The sequence below is a fragment of the Microplitis mediator genome, chromosome 7 (genome assembly GCF_029852145.1).
Source record: "Microplitis mediator isolate UGA2020A chromosome 7, iyMicMedi2.1, whole genome shotgun sequence".
Classification (NCBI taxonomy): domain Eukaryota; kingdom Metazoa; phylum Arthropoda; class Insecta; order Hymenoptera; family Braconidae; genus Microplitis; species Microplitis mediator.
In genome coordinates this window covers 7697689-7715583 of record NC_079975.1, presented here as the reverse complement: position 1 = coordinate 7715583, position 17895 = coordinate 7697689, and the positions used below count along the sequence as shown (strand labels likewise).

The 17895-nt window shown below is 27.0% G+C and overlaps 2 protein-coding genes across 5 annotated transcripts; one reads left to right on the top strand and one right to left on the bottom strand.

Annotated features, from left to right (window-relative positions):
- The first annotated feature begins 1945 nt into the window (after positions 1-1945).
- LOC130670814 (calcium release-activated calcium channel protein 1-like) lies at positions 1946-11214 on the top strand. The gene is made up of 2 exons (XM_057474366.1): positions 1946-3028; positions 6784-11214. The coding sequence occupies exons 1-2, from the start codon at positions 2384-2386 to the stop codon at positions 7273-7275; spliced, it is 1137 nt and encodes a 378-aa protein (XP_057330349.1). The 5' UTR covers positions 1946-2383; the 3' UTR covers positions 7276-11214.
- Positions 11215-11611: 397 nt separating this feature from the next.
- LOC130670813 (signal peptide peptidase-like 3) lies at positions 11612-17767 on the bottom strand. Of its 4 annotated transcripts, XM_057474365.1 has the most exons (9): positions 17608-17764; positions 17492-17538; positions 17265-17404; positions 16748-16931; positions 15572-15726; positions 15149-15459; positions 14740-15083; positions 14248-14673; positions 11612-12734 (listed from the first exon to the last, which is right to left on the bottom strand). In XM_057474365.1, the coding sequence occupies exons 5-9, from the start codon at positions 15598-15600 to the stop codon at positions 12666-12668; spliced, it is 1179 nt and encodes a 392-aa protein (XP_057330348.1). In that variant the 5' UTR covers positions 15601-15726; positions 16748-16931; positions 17265-17404; positions 17492-17538; positions 17608-17764; the 3' UTR covers positions 11612-12665. The 4 variants fall into 4 exon arrangements, with proteins under 4 accessions (XP_057330348.1, XP_057330346.1, XP_057330347.1 ...); XM_057474363.1 differs by having other exon boundaries at positions 17492-17767; XM_057474364.1 differs by lacking the exon at positions 17265-17404.
- Positions 17768-17895: the final 128 nt, after the last annotated feature.

The window sequence follows — 17895 nt, the reverse complement described above, 5'->3', positions numbered from 1 at the left end:
AGTCAGTTCAATAAATAATCAATCATTGTCGTTAAATGAAACTTTATTTTATTATTTGTCAATGTTCATAGATTTTTTTTATTTATAAAATGAATAATTTTTTATTTTTTATTTTAAATCTATGATTTTATATAACTGACTCTATAATAAAATATAAATAAATTTTTCATTTTCACTAGAATGAATTTCATAAATAAAAACGTTTTATAGAATATTAATAAAATATTAATCAAGTACGCGAATAATAAATATAGTGAAACTTATTAGTTCAATACTTATGTATACTTTAAATGTTTTTGGTTTTTTAACTTGTCAATATGCATGTTGATAACTTGAAGATCCTGACGATTGGTTTTTACTAAGACTTTTTTTTACTAACAGCCTTTTTAATTCCAACTGCTTAATTTTTTCGCTATTGGAATCAATTTCTACTAATTCTTTTTCAAAATGGTATTAAAATCGCATTCGCGCCGCGCCACTTTTTGAACAGTTTTGACAGGAAAAAAATCTATCGCATTATTTCAGTCAAAAAAAAAGAAAGTAAAAATTTTTCCAGCTTTGTGACGAAATTCCCTGACTTTTTCCCGATTTTTCCAGTATATTTATAATTCCCTAACATTTCCAAGTTTTCCAGAAATGTGGCCACCATGTAAATTTAAATAAGTATATTATTAAAAATTGCTGTGTCTTATTTTTAACTAATAAGGATAAATGACTTCTGAGAAACTGATAAAATAAAAGTGTTGTCGATTATTATCCTGTTGAAAAATCTATCAAAAGTATATAATGTATAAAAATATAGATCCTTACCGGATGTTTGGTATGATGTATACGTATACATGTACGCAACGTCATACGTGCATGCAATCATTATATAAGACTCAAATCATTTTTTCAAATTTCATAAGACATCTTCTTTCTATAAATCCTATTTCATATTTTTTGTAGTATGTTATAAAAATATCAGTAATATCTAAATTCTTCGCTATTTTTTAATTGACTTCCATAAAAACGTTTTGACAACAATTTCATTCTCTTTTAAATTTTACGAAATTGTTTAAATTAAATTTTAGCAGAGCAACTACAAAAAATTAATATCTTAATAAGAAATTGAAATGAACAATAAATTAAAATTAAAAATTAAAATGAAAGTGTAAAGTATTTTTTTTAAAAATACTTACCTGACTTGAATTAAAATATTAAAATGTCATATAAATAAACTAGTTAGACACATAATTCATTATTACATCACAATATTAATTTTATCGAACATGAAAGTTTAATACTCGATACATTAATTACATATTTTATTAGATAATACTTCGGACTTTTGTATTTATTTTAAATTAAATTATTTTGAAATTAACAAACAATTAGCAATTTTTGTTTTTTTTTTTTTCAACGTCCATTAAAAAAAAAACTAAAAATATCCACATGTAGAAAATTAAAAAAACAACAGGTGCAATTTAAAAAAATTTGTCGTTTTTAGCAGAAATTCAAAAATTATTAGACCTTCTAATTTCGCAGTATTATTAAATAAAATAATTTCTATAATTAATTTACCTGATGGAATTCCCGTATTATTTTTTTCTGTAATAGGAAATATGCAAATGTAGTAAAGAAAATAAAAAATAATTTCTTAGTGTTAATTTATATTATTGGAGGTAAATTAACAATAGAAGCATGAGATTAAATCAGCGATTGAATTATCAAAGTCAAATACCTGTAAAGAAATTTAGCAGTTAAGACTAGCAGCTCTTATCACATACAAATCGTTTAAGATCTTGCATATATGTATATAAGTATATATCAGGTCGGAAAACGCTCACTTAGAAATTGTACATATAGACGGTTATTATGCGGCTGATATGACTCCAAGGCAATTAATGCTATTGTTATGATTTCCTCTAGGTAGGGAGTACAGTCTCTTACTTTTTTATGCTGGCCACATGACAGTAAGCATTGAGAGTGAGTGCGGAGACACTAAATTATATTACCGGTCAATATGTAATACAATTTTATATAAATGTATGAAAAAAATTTAAAAGTAATAATTTTTAAACGATTTTAAATTATTTGTACTGTGGTCAGTGGCTAGATTTTTTTTTAATTAACATTTAAAATTTTATAAATATAATTGTAAAAAATAATATTTGTGCAAATATATTATATTTAATCGAGCGTGTGATTTAAAATCTTATCTTATAGAGATTGATAAAATTGTCAATCTTGTTATCAACAATAAGATTTTTAAAAAATAAAACTGAAGGATTTAATTCAATAAAAAATTTTTTTTTATCAATTAAAGTTTAAGATTCTTGGGAGTATGTGAATAGATATTTAAAATATCTATTCCTAAATTTATAATTTAATAATAATTACAATGTCGAGTAATAATTTGAGTAATTTAAATAATAATGATCTATCGAGTACCGCCACAGAGACAAGTCATAATAATTCCGAGACTGGAATAATAATTACTGGTAGTAATGATAAACGAGGTCGTATAAATGAAGATATTGTTGGTAAATGCAGTAAATCAACACAAATTGATTTTTGGCAAATGAATTGGAGGCAAACGCCAAATTATAATCAGGTATCGAGAAGTAGGCCACTGTCTGCTGGATTCTTATCAAAATCACATTTGTACAGTAATTCAAATTATTCTATTGGGAATAGTTCGAAAAGTCTTCTGTATTCATCCCAAAGTGAAGTTACTTTGTCACCATTGAAAAATCATAGTAGAGTCGGTAATAATACCGGCAAATTTGTTGCGATAGATATCGCTAAGATACCAAATTTACCGTTTACTACAACTTCGTCGTACTCAACAAATAATTTGTCGGGTAATAATTCTTGTTGTGTTAATTGTTGTAATTGTAATAATGTTATTAATAGTGAGTCATTTAAATTACAACAAAGTGAATCGGAAAGTCCACAAGGGTTGTCTTGGCGAAGACTTCATATGAGTCGCGCAAAACTAAAAGCTACTGCTACCACTTCGGAATTACTCAGTGGATTTGCTATGGTTTGTTTATTATTATTATTATCATTATTATTAGTAAGGCCAGGATTTTTTACTTAATTTAAAAATGTAACAATTAATAATTGATGTCAAATTTTGGATTTTACGACGAAAATATTGGTCGTAGAGAAAAATTTTTCAAGTAAAAGTTGTTCAAAATTTAATTTTATAAAGAAAATGTTTCTTATAATTTTTTCTTAGGACTAATAAAGAAGCCGTAATTTCAAAATTAAGATTTTCATAATTAACAAAAATTTGAGCATTCATTATGAGTTTCAATTTTGGAATTACGGTGAAAATATTGGTCGTATAAGAAAATCATAAGAGACATTTTTTTTAGAAAATTAAATTTCCTATAACTTTTGTTTAAAAACTTTTTTTATAAGAACAATATTTTCGCCGGAATATCAAATATTTGAACCATTTATTTAAAAATTAAGGCAAAAATTTTGTCTCTTATTATTAGTTTGTAAAATAGGTCGATTAAATATACTACAGAAATTAGCCATGACACTGAAGTTAGCCACCATCTAATAAATTTTGGTTTTTTTTTAAACGATAAATTATAAAAAAAAAAATTTTTGAAAAATTGCACTTATAGTTTTTTTAGTTTTCTACATGGGCATATTTTTTGGTTTTTTTTTTTTTGTAATTTGATGTATAGAAAAAAAATCAAAATTTGTTAAAGGCCCGTTAACTTCAGGATCATAAATTAGCCAATTTCTAATAATTTTTACATGTGCATATTTTTGATTTTTTTTTTAATTAAATTGTTGAAAAAAAAAAATCTGAAAATTGTTAATTGTTTGCTAACGTCAGGATCATAATTAAATAGAAATAAGTCAATTTGATTAATTCATTTTCTTTCTTTTCATTTTCTGAAATTTTTAAGTAAAAATCACATAAATTTTATACATTGACTAATTTTATCAACAATCGTCAGTATGGTATTGCAAAATTTCATGACTGTGTTGCAAAGTCGAAGTTAATAATCTTACATTGTAAAAAATTTTCTGAGTGAACGTAGATAGAATCCGGAGTAAATACGGAGTGGATGACTTTGTATTTATTTAAACCTCTCGGAGTAAAATTCTCTTCTAAAGGGAGTTTATTTTAATATTAAAACTCCAAATTGGAGTGAATGCGGATTTAAATAAAATCCGTAATCACTCCTAATTCACTCCCAATATTTTTACAGTTTTACAAAATGAAAATTTTCATATATTTTATGATAAAAAATTGATTGATTGAATTTATTATTATTTTTCAACAGATTCTACTATTATTATTATTAAGATAATTCAAATTAATTGCTAATTATTTTTATTATGCTCTATCATTAAAAAAAAAAAAATATTAAATAAATTACAGTAAATTGCTGGATATAACATTGAAAATTAAAAAAATGTGTAAAAATATGAGTTTAATTTTTAATAGATTCACAGAATGATAAAATAATTATTGTCATTATAAATTATTATCATCTTCCGATTAAAAAAATATAATTTATAAAAAAACAAATAACAAAAATTAATTTCACGGCGATATTTTATATATATTATGAGAGGTGTTTCCTGAATTATCTAATTAATTGTCAACATTGAGAATAATTCTGGTATGAGCATAGAGATGTAATTGCAAATTGACGGTGGTACCGAAAATTATATAAGACAAAGACAAACAATGAATTAAATTTTATTTTTAACAATCATCTTATTAATTGCACGAAAAAAAAATCACAATGTTAGTTTTTTTTTTTCTACAGTGCTGTAGTTTAATCACAACTTCTTATAAGAATTGCGATAATAATCTTACTCATCAAAGTTATTCCTTTATTGGAATTTTGTCAAGGCTTTGTAAATAAAATAATAAACGTCGAATTACAGACATACAATAAAATGAAAAAGCAAATATACCAAAAGATTAAGGGGGAAAGAGGTCTGAGATACAAAAAAAAAAGATATTTTGGTGATTTTTTTTAACTTCCCGCTAAGAAAATTGAAAATTTTCAAAAATTCGAGAAGTTATTGGTTTCGGTCCGATTTGCAAAAACCAAATTTCTATCAGATTTTGACGTTTTGAGGTTCTAGGAAGCTATTCTGACTAATTTCATGATGATGTCCGAGTGTATGTATGTGTGTACGTACGTACGTATGTATGTATGTAAATATTCTTATGAATATATCAAGAGTTATCTCTTGAACGGATGATCCGATTTTTATCTTTGAGGTGTCATTCGACGCGGCTTGTTAATATCTTGAAGCTGTAAAAATTTGAGCTTAATCGGTAGGATGCGTTCGGAGATATTTCAAAAATAAAATTTTTTCAAAAATGTTTTATTTGGATAACTTTTATTTTGCTCGATGGATTGATTCCAAAATCTAATCAGCTCTGAAACTTTATAAGCCGCGTCGAATGCCACCTCAACCATCAAAATCGGTTCATTCGTTCAAGAGAAACCGTTGACGAAAGAATTCAAAAAAAATTTTTTTTTTGGTTTTTTTGAAATTTCTCAAAAACGACTCGATAAATCAATTTCAAAATTTAATCAGCTTTAGAACTTGATAAAACACGTCGATTGCCGCCTCAACTATGAAAATCGGTTAATTCGTTCGCGAGATATCGTGGGAGAAAGAAAAGCTCAAAAATGTTTTTTTTTAAGACAATGGCATACAAAAGTATTAACGAGCTCGAAGAGCTCGAAAATGTATTTACAATAATGTTTTCGAGCTCAACAAGCTTGAAAACAGCGGGAAGTTTTGGGGCTGGCCCGCAGGGTTAACCGATAGACCGATTTTTTTTTTCAGTGTAATCTTTATTAAAATTCTTAAAACTAGTGACATTATTAAGCACCATTTCAAGAATATTCTGCTAAATTCTCATGAAAAACATTGAAAAATAACCGAGTGGTAGTGGGGAGAGACGAGTCACCTTAAAAAAAAAGTCTCCATGCGGTAGGCAGGATAACTCATGACTGCTTCATTTGAAATCGAAAAACCAAAAAGATTTCTTTAGTACATAAGTTTATCTTAGATTTGAACGAAGGATTTTTTTTTTCAGTAACTACTTATTTTTTAATTAAACAAAAGGAGCAATTTTTGGCAAAAATCAGAGTTTTTTGATTTTACCTTTGCCAAAAATTCAAAAATAAATATTTTGTTTATTCCTTCGTTCAAATCTAAGATAAACTTATGTACTAAAGAAATTTTTTTGGTTTTTTGATTTCAAATGGAGCAGTCATGAGTTATCCTGCCTACGGCATGGAGACTTTTTTTTGAGGTGACTCGTCTCTCCCCACTACCACTGGCTTATTTTTCAATATTTTTTTATGAAAATTTAGCAGAATATTTTTGAAATGATGCTTAATAACGTCACAAATTTTAAGAATTTTAATAACAGAGGTACTCTAAAAAAAAAATCTCAAATATCCTCTTTTCTTTGTACCTCAGACCCGTTCCCTCCTTCAATGTGAGATTGGACACGTGTAACTCTTGTAAGAACTTTAAAACTTGAGAATATTTAAATAACAACATCAGTAATAAATATATTATCCATTACTTCATACTTCAGCAATAATTTACTGAATAAAAAAATTCAATAAATCAGCATTGGAATCATTTATAATAATCTTCAATTACTTCGCACGTATCTTCAATATTCGTTGCAAATCTGATGGATAATTTAAATAATCAAGCAATCAACTATAATTGAGTAGTGATGAATATGAAAAATATTGAATTTATATATTATTTTTCTAGGTAGCGATGGTAGAACTTCAAATAAATGACCCAACAGCAGTTCCTGAGTGGCTCTTCGTGATGTTTGCTGTCTGCACAACAGTATTAGTATCCGTACATATTTTTGCATTAATGATAAGCACTTATTTATTACCAAACATCGAAGCAATAAGTAAACTTCAAATATCCCGTTTAATAACCGAGTCACCTCATGAACGAATGAGAGGTTTTATTGAATTAGCCTGGGCATTTTCAACGGTCCTTGGATTGTTTCTTTTCCTCGTTGAAATTGCGATACTTTGTTGGGTAAAATTTTGGGATTATTCATTTACGGCAGCAATGGCCAGTACTATTATTGTTATTCCTGTACTAATTGTATTTGTTGCATTTGCTGTACATTTTTATCACTCATTAGTTGTTTTTAAATGTGAGGCCTCTGTTACTGATATGGAAGAATTAGAGAGCATTAAAAAAAATTTAGATAATGTTACTGTTAATCAGAGCAGTGTTTGATTTATGCAATAATGAATTTATAAATTTTAAGAGGATAAAAGACAGCTTTGAACGAACAAATTTCATTAAATATTAAGACAGTTTTTAAATCCTTTCTAATTTTGATATCATGATAATTTGTAATTTATGAAAATACTCCGAGTCAAAATTTAAATCGTAGATTGAAGAACGTACAAGACGTTGAAAACGTATTTTAGACGTAGTTGACGTACGAAAACGTAAGTAAGACTTGCGTAATCGTAAATCGTAGATACAACAAAACAATTAAACTATATCGGAAACATTTCATTACCAAAAGACATGTCTAGCAGCTAGAAGACAAGAAATAAAAATTCTTAGCAGCTGTAGAAAAATACTTTGGGCCTTGCAGGAGATAATTCTACTGATGCCCAGTTTCTCGAGCTTTTACGGGTCTTATACAGACTACCTAGAAGCTTGTAGACAAAAATGTTTCCGATTTAGTTTAATTGTTTTATTGCCAGTTTTGAAAGGTTGTGTCTACGATTTATGATTACGCAAGTCTTATTTACGTTTTCGTACGTCAGCTACATCTAAAATACGTTTTACGACTATTTACGTCTTGAAAGGTTGAATTTACGTTTTCAACGTCTTGTACGTTCAATCTACGATTTAAATTTTAACTCGGGACGACAATATTTAGTGAGCAAATTATAATTCATTAAAAATACCCATGTTAAAAAAATTCGTTTCAAAAGTATTCCTTAAAAGTTCTATTCCAGTCGAATTATTAAAAAATTTCCTGACCATATGTAGTTATATCAAATCATTGGAAATATTTATTTAATTCAAAATAAAATGGTATAAGTCAGTTCAATAAATAATCAATCATTGTCGTTAAATGAAACTTTATTTTATTATTTGTCAATGTTCATAAATTTTTTTTATTTATTAAATGAATAATTTTTTATTTCTTATTTTAAATCTATGATTTTATATAACTTACTCTATAATAAAATATAAATAAATTTTTCATTTTCACTAGAATAAATTTCATAAATAAAAACGTTTTATAGAATATTAATAAAATATTAATCAAGTACGCGAATAATAAATATAGTGAAACTTATTAGTTCAATACTTATGTATACTTTAAATGTTTTTGGTTTTTTAACTTGTCAATATGCATGTTAATAACTTGAAGATCCTAACGATTGGTTTCTACTAAGACTTTTTTTTTCCAACAGTCTTTTTAATTCCAACTGCTTCATTTTTTCGCTATTGGAATCAATTTCTACTAATTTCTTTTCAAAATGGTATTAAAATCGCATTCGCGCCGCGCCATTTTTTAAACAGTTTTGACAGAAAAAAAATTTATCGGATTTTTTCAGTCAAAAAAAAAGAAAGTAAAAATTTTTCCAGCTTTGTGACAAAGTTCCCTGACTTTTCCCTGATTTTCCCAGTATATTTATAATTCCCTGACATTTTCAGAGTTTCCAGAAATTTTGTCCCCAATTTTTCTATCAAAATTACAAAAGTTCTAATCTGTCTCAAGTTTAGGTTCCACATGTCGAACTTTTTTCGTATCTCTTTGAAACGAAATTTTTTTCATGGGTATCACTAGATTTTTATATGAACGTTAGTTAACTCAATTTTATATCAAAACTTTGACCACTAATTTAATATTATTTTTAAAACATTATATTTTTATTCAATAATTACTATTTATTTTAAAAATCTTCAGAAATATCTCTTTCCTTCTACGGTATTTTTAAAATTAATTATCATAATTTAATTTGTTCCATGTAAATTCAATTATGACTAATTTAGTAAGAATAATTATTATTACTATTACTTTGTAAGAAAATATAAGACAAGGATATTGGATGTTAACGAGACACGATTCGCGTTGAAACGTGAACATGATTTATTATTATTTTTTTTTTAATGTATAAAAAAAATGTACATGGCTGTAAACATGAAATTTAAAATTGCAACAGCACAAGCAAGTGCCCTTACATTAATTAATAATAATTATAATAATTAATTAATTAATTATATTGTTATATACGATGCATCTTCTGAATGGTGTTTATGTGTGTCTATTGTTGATGACTCTTTAGTTTTTACTCGGTTTACAATAAATTGAGTGTAAAGCAATAAAATCAAATTTTTTTATTACTAAATAGTTTAACAATTTTTATATACGATATATAATTATTTTTTTTAAATATACTCAAATATTGATATATTTTTATTTTATACTGATTTTAGTCAATGGTATTAGTGAATATGATATTGTTTTAATAGTGAATTTTACGGTAAACCGAGAAAATTAATAGATCTTAAAAAAAATTAATACTGTGTATAAATAATTATTGTTTGTTTGTATAAAAATTATATTGTTTAAATAAAATTTTATTTAATTTAATTACAAAAATGTATTTTGTTTAAACGTTAATTAAAGTGATCGTAATAAAACAAATTAATTTTTCTTTTAGTTGACTATTATTCAAATTTTATTGTTATAAAATAATACACTGTAAAAAATTTTTGGTGTGAAAATGGTCCCTGAGGACTTTACACGGTGTCCCTGGTGTGAATTGACGGTGTGAAAGATCAAGGGGTTTACTTTTAACATGGTGTGAGTGTTATCTTTCACACCGTTCGGTGGTATTGGCTCAAAACTCATACATCGTCCGATCATATGATCTGTAGTTAAAAATGGCCCACTATCTGTTTTTAATATTAAAATTAATTAATTAAACTTTAACTTGAAAAATTATCAACTAACTTTCTTTAATAATGATTAAAAAAACGTACAATTAATAACTGAAGCAATAAAAAAATATAATGTCAAGTATTTTCAATTGAAAAAATTACTCATTACAAGTTAAATTGTATTCATTAATCAAATGTTAATTAATTACACACTAGCAGTATTTATATATAAACATTTGCCATTGATATTTGTACGACCTTTATACACTGTAAAAAATTTTTGGACTCGGTGTAGTGTAAATGACTCGGTGTAAAAATTTTGGTGTGAAAATTACACCAAATATCGTGGTAAATTTAGGCAGTGTGAATTAAAAATTTTTACACCGTCAAGCCTGTAAATGTGTAATTTATGACAATTTTGCGTTAAGAAAAATAATCGTAAAATAATTGAAGTGTTCAAAATACTATTTAATATCTAAATAAAATTAATGTAGTCATTGATTAAGTAGTTAAAAATATTCAATGATCGTTTGTTGCTCATTAATCAAAATTATAACGAGCAACATCGAATGGTGTAAAATAAGTAGATTACACCATTTAAAAATTACTCGGATGGATAATTTACACCAAGGATTTTTTACACCGTTATTTCACACTACACGGCCGAGTAAATTTCTCGGGGCCATTTTTACACCAAAATTTTTTACAGTGTAAGGTGTTTCATGGTTTGAAGTTGATAAATTAACGATTCTATTAACATAAGTATTTTTATTTGATATGACATTAATTAAAAATTCAAACTTTGAATAGAAATTTCTACAAAAGAATTCTTTATTATTATCTCGCACATGAGAACTTATTTTTATTATTTCGTTTTTTATTGTGTCTATCAAAGTAACATTTACACCGTTGGTGGTGTGATCGTTCTAATCCACACGGTCAACAATTTAACACCATACGCCGTGTAATTTTCACACCGGTGTTAAAAATTCTCACACCAACTCATTCACCACACCGTGGAGTTTTTTACAGTGTACGAGCTCGTACTTAATATTAATCCTTTTTAAAATTTATTATTTTATTTTTTTAAAAATGATAATAAATTAAATTAAATTAAAAATTATATTTAGTTAATAAAACATTCATGTACTATATATATATATCAGTTTTTTTTTATATTAATGCGACGGAATTGCAGCACATAAAATAATACATTATCAATAATATATTGCGATATAAATATCAAATAAATTCAGCTCATTATAAATTAACGTAATTAAATTTAAATATTCAAAATAGTACTTAATATTAAAATAACGAATTAAAAAAAAATCATCGCTGAAAGTTATTGAAAAATTATTGTCAAATGGAAGAGATTTAAAAAAAAAAAATTTCATTAAATTCCGTGCGCATTCTGTTAAAAAATTAAAATTAATAAAGGTTTTATTTTCATCAATAAATTACTTATTATTTTTAATCAGCAATATTTGTTTAATTAAATTAATAAAAACAACGTATACAAATTATTTTAATATTTTTTTTATCATTAATGACATAATTCATGTTCATATTACGAAATTTTTTAAATTTTAATTTAAAAATCAAGAGAGACCATGAAGTTTAAAAATTTTCTATTTCTTAAATTTTATTTTATTACTTAAATAATTTTTTTAAGGTACAAACAAAAAAGTTTCGGCACATTTGTTCATTAAATATTTTTTTTTTCTATCTTAGAAGAATTATCTTCTATGAGAATATTCTCCAATAAAATAATTACCAAAACTTAAAGTGTTTTAAAACACTTATGAAAATGATTTATAATTAATATATTTATATATACATAACATTGTTGCTTTTATTCAGTTTAAAAAAAAGAAACAAAAAAAAAAAAAGGTAAGTTTTGAGTTCATTAAATAAATTCACAACCAACACGCGTGTCTACAATTAAATTGACATACCGACACAATCAAATAAATGTCAATTTTAATTATAATTAAAAGTAATAACTATTGCCTCAGAATTTATTTACGTTTAAATGTATAATTTCTTATACAAAATAAATAAAATATAAAAAAAAAAAAAAAAAAAAAAATAGATGACTAATTACAAATTTGTCCGTTTAATTTATGATTATTTTACGTAAAACGTAGACTCTAATATAATTTCTCTGGATTTATAGATACTTTCAGTATTATCTTTTTCTTTTTTACATCACAATTTACCGGAATAAATAATATTTATTACGTTTAAATATTACTTATTTAAAGATTTAAAAAAAAATTAAATCGCAATTTTTTTTTTCTCAGTCAGCCATACTCCATATATAATATTATTAATAAGATATTTAAATTAAATATCAGTAATAACTTATAATTTTACATCTAAATTCTACATATCGTTGAATCTCCATAGTGCATTTTTACAATATTCAAACGATAACATTAATAAAAGTCAAGTAATTTCATTGCATATTTTTTTTTTTTTAGGATTTCATTTAAAATGATGACGAAATAAATGTTAGTGTAAAAAAAAATGATAATTATAAAAAAAAATAATATTTTTTTCTTTAAATGAATGATAAGCGAATTTTACTTACGTATGTATGATACTGATGAAACTAAGAGTATTAAATTGAAATATGATATTACATACGTATTCAATTTTTTTTTCTTATGGCGAAATACTTGAAATGTGCGATCCCATGACAGTTGTCAAACATCCATATGTTTTGATGGTGGATGAGTTATAAACGGTTCACTCCACATTCTTCTTAAATCTCCCTTTAACATGAAAAAAAAAATAATAATAATAATGATGATTATAAATAAATACTGACGACGTATATTTAATAGAGGTGTGCAAATTGGGTTCGAATCAAATCGAATAATTCAAATCTTTTTAAATTATTCGTAACTTTTCCAATTACTCGATTCGAATTGAGAAAATTTTGATCAGCTTTTAAGGGCATTCTCAGACAGTGCCCCCACTTTTAAAAAATATGCAATGACTTTGAACTGTCATAACCGTATTAAAATTTTATTAATTAATTAAAACCTTAATTGACAAAAGGACAACGTACTCGAAATTTCGTTGCGAAATTTATTTAACGAATTTTGTATGACTCTCAATTGATATCAAGTGTAAATCATTTTTTTTTAAATCTAAATAGCGGCGAAATTACGACTACGTTGTCCTTTTTTCAATTTATGCTTTAATTTTTTTTTAATTAATTGATAAAAATTTGATACGCTGTGACAGTTGTCATTGAAAATTTTTAAAAAGTGGGGGGCACTGTCTGAGAATAGCCTTAAATATTAAATTTTCATTTAATGGAGAGTTTAGTTTTTTAAAGTAACCAAAAATAATTATTTCATAGATTCGTGCCTAAGCTCCACTAATCTCTGAGAAAAATCTGAATTATTCAAAAAAGTATTACAATTTTAAGTCGTTACAAATGAAATTTTTGAATTTTAGAATCAGACGATCGCATCACTTGCACGCGCCTTTGTGACATCTATAAGATATCAGTTTTTAGGCTTTTTTTTGACGTATCGATAAGGCACCAATATGTTGACAAAACGATCAGAAATTTATGCCACCGAAAAAATATCTACTTAAAAGACTTGACACAAGTGAGGACAACAAGTAAATTACAATTAATGGTAAACAAGTCATCTAAACGATTTTTGAACTGACATAAGACAGGAAAAACAACACAAATTTTCTCTGTTTCCGGAACCAACATTTGCATGTCGTATTTATACCAAAAAAGGTGACTTTGAGACAAAAAAAAAATTGTCTTATCCTTTTAAAAGACATTTTAAAGCTGTTCTGTGCTACTTGGGATAGGATAGCTGCAAAGAACATCACCTTAAAAATCCAAAATTTTGCTACTACAATTTATGAGCACTCGTTTGTAGCATCAGCTAGACGGTTTTGGCGAAATTTTCTACCTGAAATCCTAAACTCTCTTAGTCTGGAGTCTTTTAAGATTAAAGTATTTGATTATCTTTTAAATCTCGATTAATTGGTGAATAGTGAGCTGGTAAAAATTAATATTTTACACTGTATAAAAAAGATATGTAAATATGAGTATTATAAGATTTTTATATTTAAGCTATCCATATATTAATTGTAATTACGTGAAGCATAATTCTATATATATAATTTTTGCTATTTGACTCTATTAATAGTTTGAGAATTGACGAATAATTCGGAAAATTTTGAATTATTTTAAAAATACCGAATAATTCGAACTATTCGTACACCTCTAATATTTATAAATAAATATACCTTGAGATATGCCATGGTAAGTAACGGCAAAAGCGTAAATGGTACGAGATAAAGTAATGCAGGTTGGGCGGCTTTAAAGACCTCGGAGCTTACTGTGGCAGTGAGTAGACCAAGAAAATAACCGATGAGTGAGCAGTGGAAGTAACTGATACGGCCAAGATGTCTCGGAGGTGGTACACCAGCTTCACAGCCACCGGGTATGAGTTGGCTTTTTTTGTAAGCGTCATAACGTAAAACAAAGCAGAGTAATAGCCCAGGCATGACAACATCGCCAAGGCCAAGCATTGAGAAGTGCCCAGCTTGATGCATTGACGGGAAAACCAGTTTACCAGGTAAAGAAAGCTTAGGAGCTTCACGCGCGACTCCGCCTAGATGTAGTCGTCTTGCCACGAGTCCGACGGGATTGTCAGCTGGCCTAGTTGCCACCTAAATTAATATTTATTATTATCATCACTAATTAAATGAATATAATTAACTGATTTATTTGTTTACCTTGACCATGACGTTTGTACTAAATATATAAGACGAAAAGAAAACCCAGAAAACATCATAGATGAGTAGTCCAGTGAGTAAGAGTGTGGATACCTTCAGACTAGGCAGTCGTACAAATGCTATGAAGGCAACACACAGACCCATACCCATTGCGTCCATGAGTAACCAGTGTCCTGTTAACACCCAAATACATACTATGCTAACACTAAGTGAGAATGATAACAACTCAGCACTGGTAAACCTGCCGCAAACTCCAAATGATATTTTATTTCCATCAGAACACGGTCGGATAATATACTGGCACATGGGTAGAAGAAGGAATGCTAGTGCGACCGTGGCAATAACTAATTAAAATATAAAATGTAAGCAATAAATAACAATAATTATTGTTTTTTAAAGGTCAACTTACTTGCTGTGCAAATAGCAAAAAGCATTTGCATACTATCAAAGAAGAAAAACATTATCAGTAGAGATATGGAAGCACCGAGAGGTAAACAAAGAGCGTGCATAGTATCTAGAGTTTGAACACCAGAACTAGCAGAACCATCGGTAATACCGGTACCACTCGCCAGTCCATTTAATAAATTTTTACGCTCTTTTTCTTTCTCTCTCTCTCTCGCCTCTTGTTCCATATTCAGAGATCGAAAACTCCCGTAGACAATTAATAAAATTGAAATAAGGAACGTGGATACTCTGGACGAATCCATAATGGAATAAGCCCTGGAATTAAAATTTATATATTTTCGAGTTTCACATGTTCATATTATTTATATTTGTTAAAAGATATTGTCGGCCCGGACCGAATCTTTATGGTATTAATATTTTCTCTAACCACTGGTAATCAACTTGATTAGTGGCCATCTTTAAGAGTCAGCTGGCCGCAGGCGTTTGTTGTCACAATGCGAGGGTACTATGACATTAATATGTCCCTTCTCAAATTTCTTTCCATTGGCACCTACTTGCATCCAAGATCATCTGTAAACCATTCTTGAAAAAAAAAAGAAACCATAAATAAATAAAGTAAAATATCAGCAGTAATTAAGGCGGGAAATGGGTCTGAGATACAAAAAAAAAGAGGATATTTGTGATTTTTTTTTCAGAGTACGTTCGTTATTAAAATTCTTAAAATTAGTGACATTATTAAGCATCATTTCAAGAATTTTCTGTTAAATTTTCATAAAAAAAATATTGAAAAATAACCCAGTGGTAGTGGGGAGAGACGAGTCACCTCAAAAAAAGTCTCCATGCCGTAGGCAGGATAACTCATGACTGCTTCATTTGAAATCAAAAAACCAAAAAGATTTATTCAGTACATAAGTTTATCTTGGATTTAAACGAAGAAATAAACAAAATATTCATTTTTGAATTTTTGGTAAAGGTGCAATCAAAAAACTCTGATTTTTACCAAAAATTGCTTCTTTTGTTTAATTAAAAAGTAAGTAGTTATTGAAAAGAAAAAATCCTTCGTTCAAATCTAAGATAAACTTATGTACTAAAGAAATCTTTTTGGTTTTTTGATTTCAGATGAAGCAGTCATGAGTTATCCTGCCTACCGCATGGAGATTTTTTTTAAGGTGACTCGGCTCTCCCCACTACCACTGGCTTATTTTTCAATATTTTTTTATGAAAATTTAGCAGAATATTCTTGAAATGATGCTTAATAATGTCACAAATTTTAAGAATTTTAATAATGAACGTACTCTGAAAAAAAAAAATCTCAAATATCCTCTTTTTTTTATGACCCTGAAGTTAAGCAGACAGTTAAAAATTTCCGAATTTTTGTTTTAACGACTTAATTTAAAAAAAATATATAAATAAAAATATGCACATGTAGAAAATTTAATAAACTGTAGGTGCAATTTTTTCAAATAATTTATTGTTTGAAAAAAAAATCCAAAAATTATTGGACGTCGACTAACTTCAGTCTCATTTTTTTTTTATCTCAGACCCCTTTCCCCCCTTAAATCATCAAATTACTAATTAAATAATTAAAAAAAATAACAACTACCTGAATTCTTCTACATTTAGCATATTTATAAACCAAAGTTTATCCAGCAGATGTTCAAATTACCACTTGTTATCAATTAATCAAGTTACTCGTGTACAATTACTTGTCTTCATCAATATATCTCCATCCACTCAGTTCAGTTCAATAATTAAATTACTTTTAATACCAAGCAACTACACTGGACCTGTTAAAATAATAAATTTATTTTTACAGTACAAAATAACAGTATATATATTTCCTCTCAACAATATAAGATTTTAATTCCATTTAAAAAAAAATAATTGAAACTCTAATAACAATGCCCATTAATGTAGATCATTTTCTCAACCGTATAATTATAGTTTCTAACACTTTTTTTTTTTTTTTTATAATTTTTAAATACAGAAAGAGAAATTTTCCGAGCACCGATGCGTGGCGCGTTAGACAAATAACTCCAGTACAGTATTAAAAATAATTAAATTAATTTTATAACTGATAATTGTTGAGTAATTTAATGAAAGTAACAAAAGAAACTGACATATAGATAAATATTTGTCATTACAGACAATTGTTTGTCACTTGCAATGGGTCACCATTTTAGTAAACACAGATCACGTGACAATGGCCCCTGGCCCTTAAAGAACTAAACTCCTGGTGTCCCGGGTCACAAAACTTCATCTATCGTATGGGTATACATATAAAAACATGTATATAGATATATGTATATATATAATTAAGATGAAAATAAAAAAAAAACAATCTTACCTGCTGAGCTGTCCGAAGCAATAACTTTCAACAATTGAATTCATCACCTTTATATTATATTTAAATTTAAATAATTATATTATTGTAATATAAGTATATTATATATTTATATAAACCTTTCACTTGCGCTGTAAATGCCAGTAAAAAATGGCCACTCGCGGTTTGCAATTTATGCTGCTGTTACAACGAACAGCTTCAACGTTGCTCGTGTTCGTGTATGATCTCAGCAACTATCGCTTGCTTACTCTCTGCTCTGTAAAATATATATATATAGATATATATCAATGTATATATGCAGGTACATTTTAAATATATATATATATATATATGTAATTTATATAGGTATAGAGAATTGGGCGGCAGTGGGAGTGAAAAGGGTGAATTAAAATTAGATTTTAAATGCG

Excerpts from the sequence above, each read along its gene's own strand:
- LOC130670814 (XM_057474366.1), top strand. The coding sequence starts at position 2,384 with ATGTCGAGTAATAATTTGAGTAATTTAAATAATAATGATCTATCGAGT. Across the intron at positions 3,029-6,783 it reads TACTCAGTGGATTTGCTATG|GTAGCGATGGTAGAACTTCA; the intron begins GTTTGTTTATTA and ends TTATTTTTCTAG.
- LOC130670813 (XM_057474363.1), bottom strand. The coding sequence starts at position 15,600 with ATGGCCACTAATCAAGTTGATTACCAGTG. Across the intron at positions 15,460-15,571 it reads AATCAAGTTGATTACCAGTG|GGCTTATTCCATTATGGATT; the intron begins GTTAGAGAAAAT and ends TTTTAATTCCAG. Across the intron at positions 12,735-14,247 it reads TTACCATGGCATATCTCAAG|GGAGATTTAAGAAGAATGTG; the intron begins GTATATTTATTT and ends TTCATGTTAAAG.